The sequence below is a fragment of the Garra rufa genome, chromosome 18 (genome assembly GCF_049309525.1).
Source record: "Garra rufa chromosome 18, GarRuf1.0, whole genome shotgun sequence".
NCBI lineage: Eukaryota > Metazoa > Chordata > Actinopteri > Cypriniformes > Cyprinidae > Garra > Garra rufa.
The window spans coordinates 7595723-7608334 of record NC_133378.1 but is presented as its reverse complement, the minus strand read 5'-3'; the positions used below and the strand labels follow the sequence as shown (position 1 = coordinate 7608334).

The window sequence follows — 12612 nt, the reverse complement described above, 5'->3', positions numbered from 1 at the left end:
TATATGGACAGAAATCCTGAAATGTTTTCCTCGAACATAATTTCTTTACGACTGAAGAAAGACATGAATTTCTTGGATGACTAAGGGTTAGTAAATGATCTGTAATTTTTTGTTCTGGAAGTGAACTTCTACTTTAAGAATGTAAACAGATTAATTCATGTTGATTTATCCATTTTTTAAGATCTCAACCATGTTCTACATAAAGATATGTGTAGTGAGCACACACAAACACACCACACTAGCTCTCATTAATATGTAACTGATCAACTAATGATAGTTTGGGGGTCTGCGCCCCTCTAAAACAAACAGTGCTCATTGAACCGCACCGCACCGCTCTGACGGATCACTAGTCGCCCTCCTCTCCCAAACTTCAAAGTAGATTTGTTGAAATCTCTGGGAAAGGAATTGATTTGATCGAGCCGAGCGGGTCATGGCGGGTCCCCTTGCGTCCTGCAGGCTGCTGTGATTAACCCAGATAGTGTGTTATTGGCTGATCCTGGGTCAGGTTTGGTGGTGTGATTTGCTTTAGGTGTGTGTCTGTCTTCTCTACTGATCTATACACACTGACAGCAAGCTGACAACCTGTCCTCTTCAACGCCACTGCCGGAGTCTCAAGGGAGAGTGTGTGTGTCTGTGTGTGTGTACGGATATACAAATTTGCACTTACTAGGAATCAGAGTTGTTGAGTTGTTCCAAAGAAACAACCATTTACACACTCAATACTCATTCCAAACCACAATAGATTTATATATTAATTAATATACATATACAGCAGGGGGTTTTCCTCCAAGGAGGCAAGGGAGGTAGTGTCTCCTCGAAATATTCGATGAGAAAAAATTCTCAGTACTTGTTTTTTTTTAAAGAAACATTGTCCAGCAGCGACACCAGCAGGTAAAGTTAAAGCGAGAGTATGTGCTTCTCTTGCCTCCCCTGAGCCCATTGAGTTTTAACAGACCCCTTAAAGCGTGCAGTGAGTTTGGTGGGGGATAATTGAGAATGAATGTGGGAAAGACACGTGAGAGGAGGCAATGCCTCTATTGCGATACGATTGGATATGACTGGTTATGATCGGCTGTGTTTGGTTCATGCGATAAATCCCGCCTCTTGCGTTCATGTGCATTCTGTGTTTGCGAATCAGTCTGAGTGAACAGTATAATGGTATTAATGGGAAGACTAATTTTAAAAAAGTAAGTAAACAACTCACACACTTAGATATATCCACTTTGTTACGTCAAAATAAGACTTAAAATGGCCTGAGAACATTATCTGTGGGAGTTTTTAATAAGTAATCAGCTTGGTGAAATTTAAAGTAAGTCTCAGTGTCCCTGACAAATATTTACAGAGAACAAAATATATTGTTTTAATTGTTACTGCCTTGAGTTGTTCTTTTGGAATTAATGAAAAATGCTTAAAAACACTAACTTGATCACATGCTTTAATAAATAGAATATTGAATACATAAATATTCTACTTTTGAATCAAAATTTCAATGAGAACTACAGTTCTTTGAAAAAAAAAACTGATATTGGATAAACAAAAACTCTTAGATTAGCACTCTTGATTGTAAAACATTTCTGTACTATTGACATGAACCTGAGATAATTCAATTTAAATTATGGTAGATGGGACATGCTGGAGTGCAATTTGGATATTAGTTGGAACCAAGTAGATTCAGTTGCTTTCTTAAGTGGAATTCAAATGAATGTGCTCATAATTGTGCATCTGTTGGCAATCTGTCAGCAGAAGTGAGTTGAATTTTCGGCTATTTTTGGGCTGAAATTTCATTAAATTGGACCTGAGCATGTGCCTTCCTGGTTGGGTGTAAATGCTTCACTAATGAAAGTAAAACTGTCCTGCAGTTCGAGCTATTTGTCTGCTTCCTTTTTTGCACAATTCATAGGTCATTACCCTTCGGGGTGGGTTGTAGCTAGGCAGGTTAGCGTATACTCATGTATCCAAATATGCATACTTCCCTTCTATATTATAGGTGAAAAACAGTATGTTAAAAGAATATTATGTCAGAATTTACAGTATTCATAAATAGTCCACTAAAAGTACCCAGATGACCAACATTTTAAAGTACGATATTTTGAAAACACCGACAGTTCACACAACAAAGAGGTCTGAGACGAACGTATCTTCCAAACCACACAAATATTGTCAGCAGTCAGGTATCATCATGGGAAAGTAACATATGAAGGTTAGTATCGTTTTCCTTAGAAAAGGCACACTATGACATAGCAACTAGTGGTTAACCTCAGTTGGCCAGCTACTATGTGTTATTTTCTCTTTAATATGGTGTATCATGAGCTGTAATAGCATAACATGATTTCCTGTATCCTCCCAGCTACTCATTGTTTCTACATTCAGATGAGCATTTTCTCCCTGTAGATTCCATTAGATTGGGAAACCAACCGTAGGACATGTTACTTTATTTAGATAATTAATAGGAGGGATGTGAAAGTTAGTTCATCTTTACGCCAAAGTCTGAGACAAAGCTTTACAGGCTTGGTCTCAAAGCCTGACCTGTGATCTGTCTTTAAATTTCTATTGTAATGGACCACAGTTGGTGGTCATTAGGTCAAATGCCCATGCCAGATCCTATCAAACCTGCACCACATTGTTTTCACTTATCCCCCCCCAAAGACTTTCCTGGAAAGTTTCACAACCACCATTAAAATACCTAAGTGCACTTTAGATTGGGAATTTTAGAAATGAGAGAATGACAGTGGACGGACAGTTTGATGTGAACCATACATTCAGTTTCAGTTACTGTTAATTGATGTAGGGGAGTTTGCAGCACGGCTGCATTTACACATTGCAGACAAAAGGAAGGAGAAATGAGAGGGTGATGTGTGCTCGATGGGAGTGGACGGTGTAGGAGAGGAGAATTCCAGGAATCTGTTCGTGGTTGTGCATTACTGTAGCATGTGCATCTGTCCACTTAGCGCTTAACCAGCAACTCCAACATATTCCCAACAACGGGAGTCCACAAACATTCATGTCCAAAAAAAGACGAGATTCAGAAACACAGTGGCTTGAAAAAAGCTTAGCCTCGTTTATACTGTCTATTCAGATGACCTTGTATATAGTAGATGTCTAGCACGTCTGTCTGAAAAATGAAATATGGCTGTTATTAAATTGCAGACTTTGTCAAAGAAGTTACTGTGGAATCACTGAATAGAAAGAACAAATGTGAATATTGGAGTCTAAAGTTGCGGTCACATTAACTGTTGTTCGGAAACTTTCTCAGGTGAAATTCAGTCATTCTTTCAGGAATTTCATGTGAAGTCAAAAGATTTGAATTAGAAGAAAACATTCAAATTAGGTTCAGTTGGTAATGTTGATTCACTTGACCCATAGAAAGCTGCTTGGTTTCAAAGTGACTACTGTCTGAATTCTGATTAATTCACTGCCACCCTATTGACAGTTTTTTTTACAGTGAAATGTCACTAATGTAACTAATGTCTGCATCCATTGCATCAAAACTTGCAGCATGAGCACTGTTTCTTTGAATGCAGTGTCACGTTAAGTCATTTCATTTCATTTCACGTTCGGGGGGTTAAATACACAGTGGTTTGGTGGGGTTCCCCTGGTAAAATTTGCATTTCAGGGGCTAAATATCACATTATTGGGGTTGCTTCAAGCCGCAGACATGAAAAACTACTCGCTTAACCAGCAATTCCAACATATTCCCAACAGCGGGAGTCCACAAACATTTTTTTGCCAAAAAAAGACAAGATTCAGAAACAAAGTGGCTTGAAAAAAAGAAGGCCTTATTCAGATGACCTTGTATATAGTAGATGTCTAGGTCACATCTGAAAAATGAAATATGGCTGTTATAAAATGGTAAACGTTGTAAAAGAAGTTATTGTGGGATCACTGAATAGAAGTAACAAAAAGTGAATATAAAAGTCTAAAGTTGCACTCAAATTTACTGTTGTTCATGAATTTTCTCAGGTAAAATCCAGTGACCCTTTCAGGAATTTCATGTGAAGTCGGAAGATTTCCCAAAAAAATTAGAATTAGGTTTAGTTGGTCATGTCAAATGAAGTACATTACCACACTATTGACAGTTTTTTTCCCAGCGAAATGTCACTGATGTAACTAACGTCTGCATCCATTGCGTCAAGTCTTGTGGCATGAGCACTGTTTTTTAGAACGCAGTGTCAAGTTAAGTCATTTGAAAAGCTTTAATGTATCTTGAGATGAAACTTGCTAGCAGGGTTGCCAAGTTTTCACAACATAGCATGCCCAGTTGACCCTTTGCAGGGAGTTTGACTGACAAGTGATCTGACCAATCATAATGCAGAATCTGCCATTTTTGTATGACAAACCACACTAGAGAGTGGATTAACCCTAGTGGACTTGAACTTGAAACAAGATATCTTATGTTCATTCATGTTTATTTCATGTCATAAGTAGTAGAGAGGAAGAGATGATCGGTTTACGTGCTGCTTGAGGTGCTACATCAAACTGTTACGACACATAAAAGAGCCACAAAATATTTTTTATTGTTTGAATTTCTTACAAAATTACAAAATTTGAAAAGCTGAGACTTTGTTTCATACCTAAAATAACCCCCTCTGTCTTGTCTGACAGTGCAATGTCTGTTTCTTCTTTGTTCCACGATGTATTTTTCACTACGTGAGAACGTGAGAGTAGCATAGTTTGTCCTACATACCGACAGTAACGAAGGGGGGCGAGTTATTGCGAAGGGTCAATTGCTACTCGGAACTATCCCGAAACTAGCACAATCGCATTCTGGTGGGTAAAATACAAGCTTTTTGGCAGGGTTCCCCTGGTAAAATTCACATTCCAGGGGATAAATATCACGTTATCATGGTCGTTTCAACCCGCGGACATGAAAACCCTGTGTCAGAATTAGCTCAATTCCGCGGGAAAGCCACAGACTTGGCAACACTGGTTACTAGGAAAACTCCTTAATGAAAAATTACACAGAGGTCATAAGGCATGTCTATTTTTTTTTTTATTAACACATTAAATTGACAGTCCTAATTATTATACATCAAAGCTATTTGGTTTTAAAGAGTAAAGACGAATAATTTCTCAAAGAAGTCAAATCAAAATGTCACATTTGTCCCTCTACGTTCTATAATTGGCGTGAATCTTTCACCTTTCTCTGAACCTTTGCCTCTTCTACTCTTGGTTTCTGTCATGTAGCATGGTTACTATTTTGCGTATGCCCTGTTTGAACTCTTGCACAGATTCTGGCAAGTAGCCTGACATGTTTTTTTTTTTTCAAATAAAAAGAACGTCCGCCATCATTTTAAAAGCCTCTTCTTTCCTATTTCTTTATCTCTCACTTACACACATGCTGCTATCCCTTGCGTGTGCACGTGGGTGGATGGAGAGGAGCAAAAAAACAGAGCGAGAGAGGCCAAGCCCTAACCCCACTCCGGTCTCTTCCTCTCCTCCCTCCTCTCCCTCTCTGGTTCTAAATGAAGGCTGTGTGTGCCCCTTGCCCCCTTCCCCTCCTCCTCCTTTTCTTCCTCCTCTCTCTTTGCTGCTGTGTGGAAGATGGCCGCTGGTCTGAGAGTAGGTGGGTGAGACTCATTTCCTGTGCTCCTCAGGGCCTCGTTGCTCCAATGGCAGCAGCAGCTCCCACCATCCAGGGGCCCTGTTTGGTAGCAAACACGGGGCGTCTTCTTCATCTCATCCGTCTACTCTTCCTCCTCTTCCTCTTCTACTGCCGCCTCCGCCATCCGTGCCACGGCCCCCAGGGGCCCTCGGTATGCCACAGTCTGGGGGCCCCCCAGACAAGCTCTATACGGAACGAGCTCTCAAAGCCTCACCCACTGAGGTAAGTCCAACAAACACCCAGTAGACCACTTATCCTTCAGCTCTGTGTGTCTCTTGATATATAGCTCCGCTTTAAGAATCTGTCGGATTGCTGTAGAAGATTTGTTGCTTTTTTTTTTTGCATTGTCTGCTCTGTTCCTGCATGTTCTCTTTTTCTGTTAATTCATGTTTCTGCTCTTTCTTCCTTTCTGTGAGAAAAATAAAGGCCCCTGTGCAAGGATATTCCAAAGATTCCCACATATTTGGACCACCTAACCAGAACCAATCCATCAGCTATTCCAAATCCCCCCCACCCCCCCCCAAAAAAAAGTTCAGAGTGTCTGTCGTCTCTTTGTGCGCCCTGTGCATTTGTCATTCTGATGAATATAATGACCACTTCCGCAGCTGAGGATCTTCTGATAAGAGGGGGATCCAGGTGGTGGTAGAAATCAATAGTGATGGACAATGCAGAGGGGCAGGGTGGGTTTTTGTTTTCTTGAGTGAGAGCAGGAAATTGCATTCTCCCCGTGTGCTGAGGTGGCATTTGGTTTCGCAGGACCTCCCCCCCAAGAAGTTGTACCATCTCTGTGGACAAGCCATCTGTTTGCTTAAACCATAATGTGTCACTCTTACGCAAGAGAGGGCAGAACGAGAACGAGGGGGATGGGCCGCACCTATGCACGTACAAGCGGGTGGAAAAAACACAATCGGATCCTTAACCCTCCACCTCAAAAAACAAACACACACCTCTCTCCGCGTGGACAATACTTAATATCCTCTTGTGTCCCAAGAGTTTTCTCTTTGTCTCCACCTGTTGGATATGCATTGCATGCTTTCTTTTGCATCTCAGGTTTTGTTGCTTCAAATCTTTTTTTCTTCAAGGGTCCTGTCTATCTCTTCTGTTTCTAGTTTGTCAGTTTGTGTGTTTTACCTCATGAACTTGCATGCTTCAGGAGCACACACCTCAATACAGACCTGTGATCAGAAGTACACAAGTGTTGATGTGCATGTGTGTGTATTCTTACAGGAGGAAATGCAAGATGAAGACAATAGTCCAAATAACAATGCAGGTACGCGTGGCGTCTGTGACGCCAATGGCCCGCCACATGACTGCCTGTTATTTTTCACATACATAAGCCGATATCCTGGCGTTAGTTCTCACCTCTCTCTCCCTCCCTCTCAGGGCTGGAGCGTGTCCAGGTTCCTGTAGAGGAAGATCAGATGGTGGAGGAGAAGCATGGAGTGTGTGTGGCGGAGGTGCAGGGCGGAGGGCCGGGCTGGCGGCAGGAGCTTGCCTGCTCTCTGTGTAAGCAACTGTTTAGCAGCCTGCTTCAACTGAGACAGCACGAATACAGCCACACACTCTCGCTCATGGCCCTCTCGCTGGACTGCCTCGACCACCATCGCCCCCTAGTGGCCTCGTCTCCCCTTAACCCTCCGCCGGCGCGCTACCATTGCTCGCAGTGTCCCGCCAGCTTCACCCTCAAGTCCAACGCCGACCGCCATGAGAAGACCATCCACCTCAAACGGAAGCTGATGCAGTGCATGTACTGCCTCAAGCACTTCCGTGACCGGACGGACCTGAACCGCCACCTGTCATCCGTGCATTCCAGTGAACGCGTCTACACGTGTCCCGCTTGCTCCCGAACCTTCAGCACGCAGAAAAACCTGGCTACCCATGGGAAGGTCTGCTGTCAGTCGGGAATCTCGCCCACTGAGCAGCTGTGGAACCTTCAAGACGACCACATCCGTATAGACGACTGATTCTCCAGACCAGCAACATTTAGCATTTGATTACAAAGGGAATGTGATACAAACTTCAGGTCATCCCAGTTCAAGTTTTGGCCACAGCACTGTTGACGTTTCTACATTTTTTTTTTTTTTTTTACTGTACATTAGCTTTGTATGTTCTTCGAACATCTAAAGAATCGTCAGTTTTTTTTATGAGTGTGGCTGCTGAGGCACAATTGCTATGCAAAATAAAGACATTTTATGTCATTCCTCTTGTCGCATATAGAGCTGTCTGCTTTTTGTACCACGCAGGATTTTTCAAGGTCTTACTGAAGACTGGAGAACATAGAGATCTCGGTGCATTGGATGCCAATGCTTTTTCATTTTGGGTGGTTTCGCACCCCTCTCTTTACAAGTGAACTAATCTTGTTATGCTTAGACTGCAATACGGACTCAGGCGCAGGGGTCTCTGTAACTCACCAAGATGTTAAGTAGTGAATTCAGCTGTTAAACCTGTGCACAATGCTGCCCTCTGCAGGAGACACTCTCTCTCTTGTGTTCTGCTCTGCATGATTAGGGATGAGGAAGATTAGGGAATGTCCTCAATCTTTCCGCAAGCTACGTTGTCTTCAGATGTGTGTGTGTGTGTGTGTGTGTGTGTGTGTGTGTGTATGAGAGTGCACCGAATCATGTCAGTAATTAGCTCTTCTCAGCTCTCACCCATGCTGACTCTGAATCGCACTGATAAAGAAGATGTAAGAGGAACAGACGTAAGTCCTTTAAAGTTGTGACCGGTCCTTGTGTGACCTCACACTAGCCTTACTGTAACACAGGCAGTAGAAAAGTAAAAGGGGATTGATGGTTATGTTTTTATATGTCTAATTAATGTTGAATCGTTTAGAGTTCTGGTTTTTGGGTTATCGTTGAAGATGGAAGTGTCAAAAGTGAATTAAGCTCTTGAAAGTTAGCCGTGTCATTGAGTGGTCAGACCACAAAATTATCCGGTAGAGATCTGGGAAATCTTCACTTCACTCTGGCAGTCTACACTTGTAGTAATACCTGGAGGAGACGTTGTTATGCTAATTGCGTTTTTCACACAACATATGTCATGCAGTTACGACAAGTTCATTAGTATATCAGTGGGCGCTTACACACTAGAGGAAACTCAGATGGAGTGCATAGCGGATAAGAGATGTGCTAGATCCATTTAGAGAGTGTGGAAGAGTTGAAATAGAGCGAAAATAGAGTGAATGCATTTTTGAAACTCGACTTGCCTCTCTAAGAATTTCTTGCGAGTGGTCAACAAATTGCAGTAGTTAGGGTTAGACTTTTGAGTTACTCATTTTTTTCTTTAAAATCAATGGATTTGCAGTGTTGCAGTAAATAAGTTGTGGCAGAAGTGTTGAATGCGTGGACATACTGACAACGCAGTGAAAAAGAAAAGTGGATTGTAATACTAGAAACACCTAAAATTAACCATAAGTCTTATACCCAAGTATTCAAAAGGCCTCTTCGTTCTGCAGTTTTTTGTCCCCATAAAATATGGAGGTGTTTGTCTGGTGTCTTTGTAAAGGTCTTGAAAGTCACTTTTTGCATAGACCATCCAATCTGTGTGTCAAATGTAAAGCTTTGTTGAGTTTTTTATTCAATCATAATATCTGCTTGGAACACAGAATGAAAGCATTACAGTTATCTTTCAAACGTGGTGCTGTGTTGAATGTGGGATGATTTGTGAAAGGAATCACTGTTTATCACCTATGCAAAGAGCGAGAGAGAGAGAGATTTGCACTGAAGTTTTCAAGGTCTTAGCACTTTCTCCTCAGGAATCGAAAGGACTGATGCACTCTGATATTGTCGGAAGAGGTTTGAATGGTGGGTGTAAAAAACGCATCAGAAATCTCAGTCACAGCTGTTTTGAATTGCACTATTTTTTATTATCAAAATGGAAACTATTGTTTAGAGTAAAAGCACAGATGTCTGTACATTACATATTTTGGAACAATACTATTGTGTAACTGGTTGGTTGTAATTTTGTAGACAATAAATTTTGATGGAAAGCATCATGAACATTGTGGTCATTTTATTTTACGAATAATAAAAGAAAACCTTGAGAAGCTTCCTGTCATAGATCCGATCCATCAGCTGTTTTGAAAAGTGTAGATAATAGACAATTCCAGGGCAGATGTACAGATTCTGAAGCAGTAAATGTGCAACATGTTGCCGTTTCAGCACATGCTCCCCAGGTTTTTCAAGAGTATGGATTATTAGGTAAACCTGGGTTTCAGGTCTGTTCTTACCTAAATGGTGCTCATCCGCTTATTAGCTGAGGCAGTCTAGACCACTGCCTAATGAGATTACAGTCATCACAGTATGAATAACACAAAGCACATGCCTCTGTATGAATCTTTTACTAACAGAAGATGGAAAAATTAGAACAAGAACTTGTAGTAGTGGATTTGATGTTTGGTTTTGTGAGTTTGGGTTGATAATTTGTGCCGCAATTGTTCAGCAAACAATAGGAAGCTATGCTATGCTGTGTAGTGGGTTTTTCATCTTTCTTTGTTGAATTTGAGCAGTAAAATCTGTTTCGGTGCTGTGGTTGCTAGGGAAACTGTCTTTTGGGGCTGCTTTTGGTAGCTAAGGGCAGGTGAGTTAGGGAGAGTATATCCCTCTTGCAGTTTGTCAGTGCTTCGGCTATCTCCAGTGTCTGCCACTAGATGACACAGGGAAAGAATAAGAGGGATTGGAAAGGATATACTGTAAGTGATGTGAAAGTGGCAGTAATAATACCACGATGAACAGTGACAATTTACACAGGATTAAAAGGGTGAAAATACAAATATTTTGATATGATAATATGCTCATTAAAGGATTAGTTCACTTCCAGAATAAAAATGTCCCGATTTCATCCAAGATGTTTAAGCCTTTCTTTCTTCAGAAAAGAAATTAAGGTTTTTGAGGAAAACATTCCAGGATTTTTCTCCATATAGTGGACTTCAATGGAGATCAACAGGGTGACGGTCCAAATTGCATTTTAATGCAGCTTTAAAGGGCTGTACGTGATCCCAGCCGAGGAATAATGGTCTTATCTAGTGAAACGATTGGTCATTTTTGGAAAAAAAATAAAAATGTGCAAAGGAAGTCAAACGCCCTTTACAAAAAAAATGGAAATGAAATGGAGTTTTTCCTCCTACCCTAAAGCAAAGAACTTATACTGACAAGAAGTGAAAGTCAATAGAACGTTCCATTGGAACAGCGCCGTCCAGTAGCAGCCCTACGCTTCCGCCATTTTGGAGTGAAAGCCACTCGGCAGTCCACTACCTCCATGCTGTCGCTATGGCAAATATCAGCTGCTTTGTTTTAAAAAAAAAAGTACTTTAAAGCTAAAATACACAACCTGAATCATGACAACATTTTTAAATATATTTTTTTTACTCCTTTCCGTTTATTTCTTAAGAATTTTTGTATTATATTAGGCTACTTCTGTTAATAATTAAACCATAACTCGTTTGTTATTAAAAGGATTTTTGTATGTTTTGTACGTACCCTAACCTTTGTTATTAATGCAATTAAAAAATATGACAACACAAAATAACGTATATTATCAAAAACAGACTTTGTCTTGCATTTATTTTTCGCAAAATCTTTGCTCTAGCATTATAAACGCTGAACTAATACCAACATATATAATTAAATTAAGGACATGCATCAGAAAATTGGGAATGTTAGACAATAAATATACGACAGGAACAGTAAACTGTTTTTGCAGTATTATCTTATGTTAATGTCCGTAAAAGCATGACTAAAAACTCCAAAATTATTTAATTATTTAGTTATGAAAGACACAGCAATACATCATGTTCTGTAAGATCATCGATATTTGTAGTGTGATCCATGGGTTTAACACGTACAATATAATGTATAAATACAATATATATTTCAGACCTATAATAGTAAATGCATTAAGTTGCATAAAATAAAAATACAGCAGGCTGCCTCAAATGTAATGGTTGGATTCCACAATTGATAACATAAAACATATATAATACAATAAAACTTTTACTGTAGTAGTCATAACATTTACTGATGACTTAATTTGAGAAATTGTCTATTGCACTTCTGAACTGGCTGTGAAAATTTTGGGTGCGTAAGATATGATGAATTCTGATCCGTAAAATAAATAAGTGTAGAGTGACTTTTTGCACTTTTTAAGGTCACACACTACCTCCCTGCAGTCATTGTGTTCTTTTATTTCCACTTTGACTTCTATTTCGTTGTCATTCATTCTGTCTGCTTCTGTGCTGTTGTCCAGTTGGAATTTTCCAGAATGGCAGCGGCGCTACCGAAGCGCCACCTAGTGGCTGTTACCAAAACAGCAACAGAGTTTCGCCTCTTGGTATTCTATAGCCTGGAAAAATCCAGACCCTAATCTATTAAGATTAAGGGTCTGGGATCGAGCAATGAAAACTGCCTAACTCGAGGGGCGGCACCAAGCATGCATTTGAAACTCTAACTGCACGCAATTGGATAACGCCACGACCAATCACAACAATACACGCTTAGCTACCAGCAGAGCTAAATGATGTTTCATTAACAAAGTTCGGGAGAAGCGCGTCAGATGCTTAGCGTAAACATCACAAGTCAATCAGTGCCATTGGTTTAAATACAGCTGACTCACCTCAATTCACTCGATGGTTTATCAGTAAACCTCCACCACCCCATCTCATCACTCCGAGTTCTCGCTACTCCTATTGGGGGGTAACGTACTCTGGGTTCGGGCCACTCCCGAGCTCGGAGCCCTTCACCGGACAGCACGCCAAACATGCACTACTATTCTCCGGCTAATTATATGTAAGCGTGATCTCGTGAACTGATAGATTAAACTCTTGCCGTATCCAGTCGGCAAAAACGTCCTTCTTGCAAAGGAACGATTCAAGTTTTCGGTTTTCTGTTCCTCTTTTATATGGAAAGCCAAGTCTAACTCGTTCATTGTAGCGGCCAAAGCCGTTTCAAACAACTTGTTGTTTCATCTGTAGCAACAGCGATCTTTCAAAGTTTACTATATGATTCGGACGTCGC

The 12612-nt window shown here is 40.7% G+C and overlaps 1 protein-coding gene across 1 annotated transcript in view; it reads left to right on the top strand.

Moving 5' to 3' along the window:
* Positions 1-9600, top strand: part of LOC141291128 (zinc finger and BTB domain-containing protein 46-like) — a 100184-nt gene extending 90584 nt beyond the window's left edge. Inside the window, exons 4-6 of the mRNA XM_073823300.1 lie at positions 5595-5824; positions 6830-6872; positions 6986-9600. Coding sequence (XP_073679401.1) covers positions 5595-5824; positions 6830-6872; positions 6986-7566 — 854 coding nt within the window. The 3' untranslated portion in view covers positions 7567-9600. The remainder of the gene's footprint in view (positions 1-5594; positions 5825-6829; positions 6873-6985) is intronic.
* The last annotated feature ends 3012 nt before the right edge of the window (positions 9601-12612 follow it).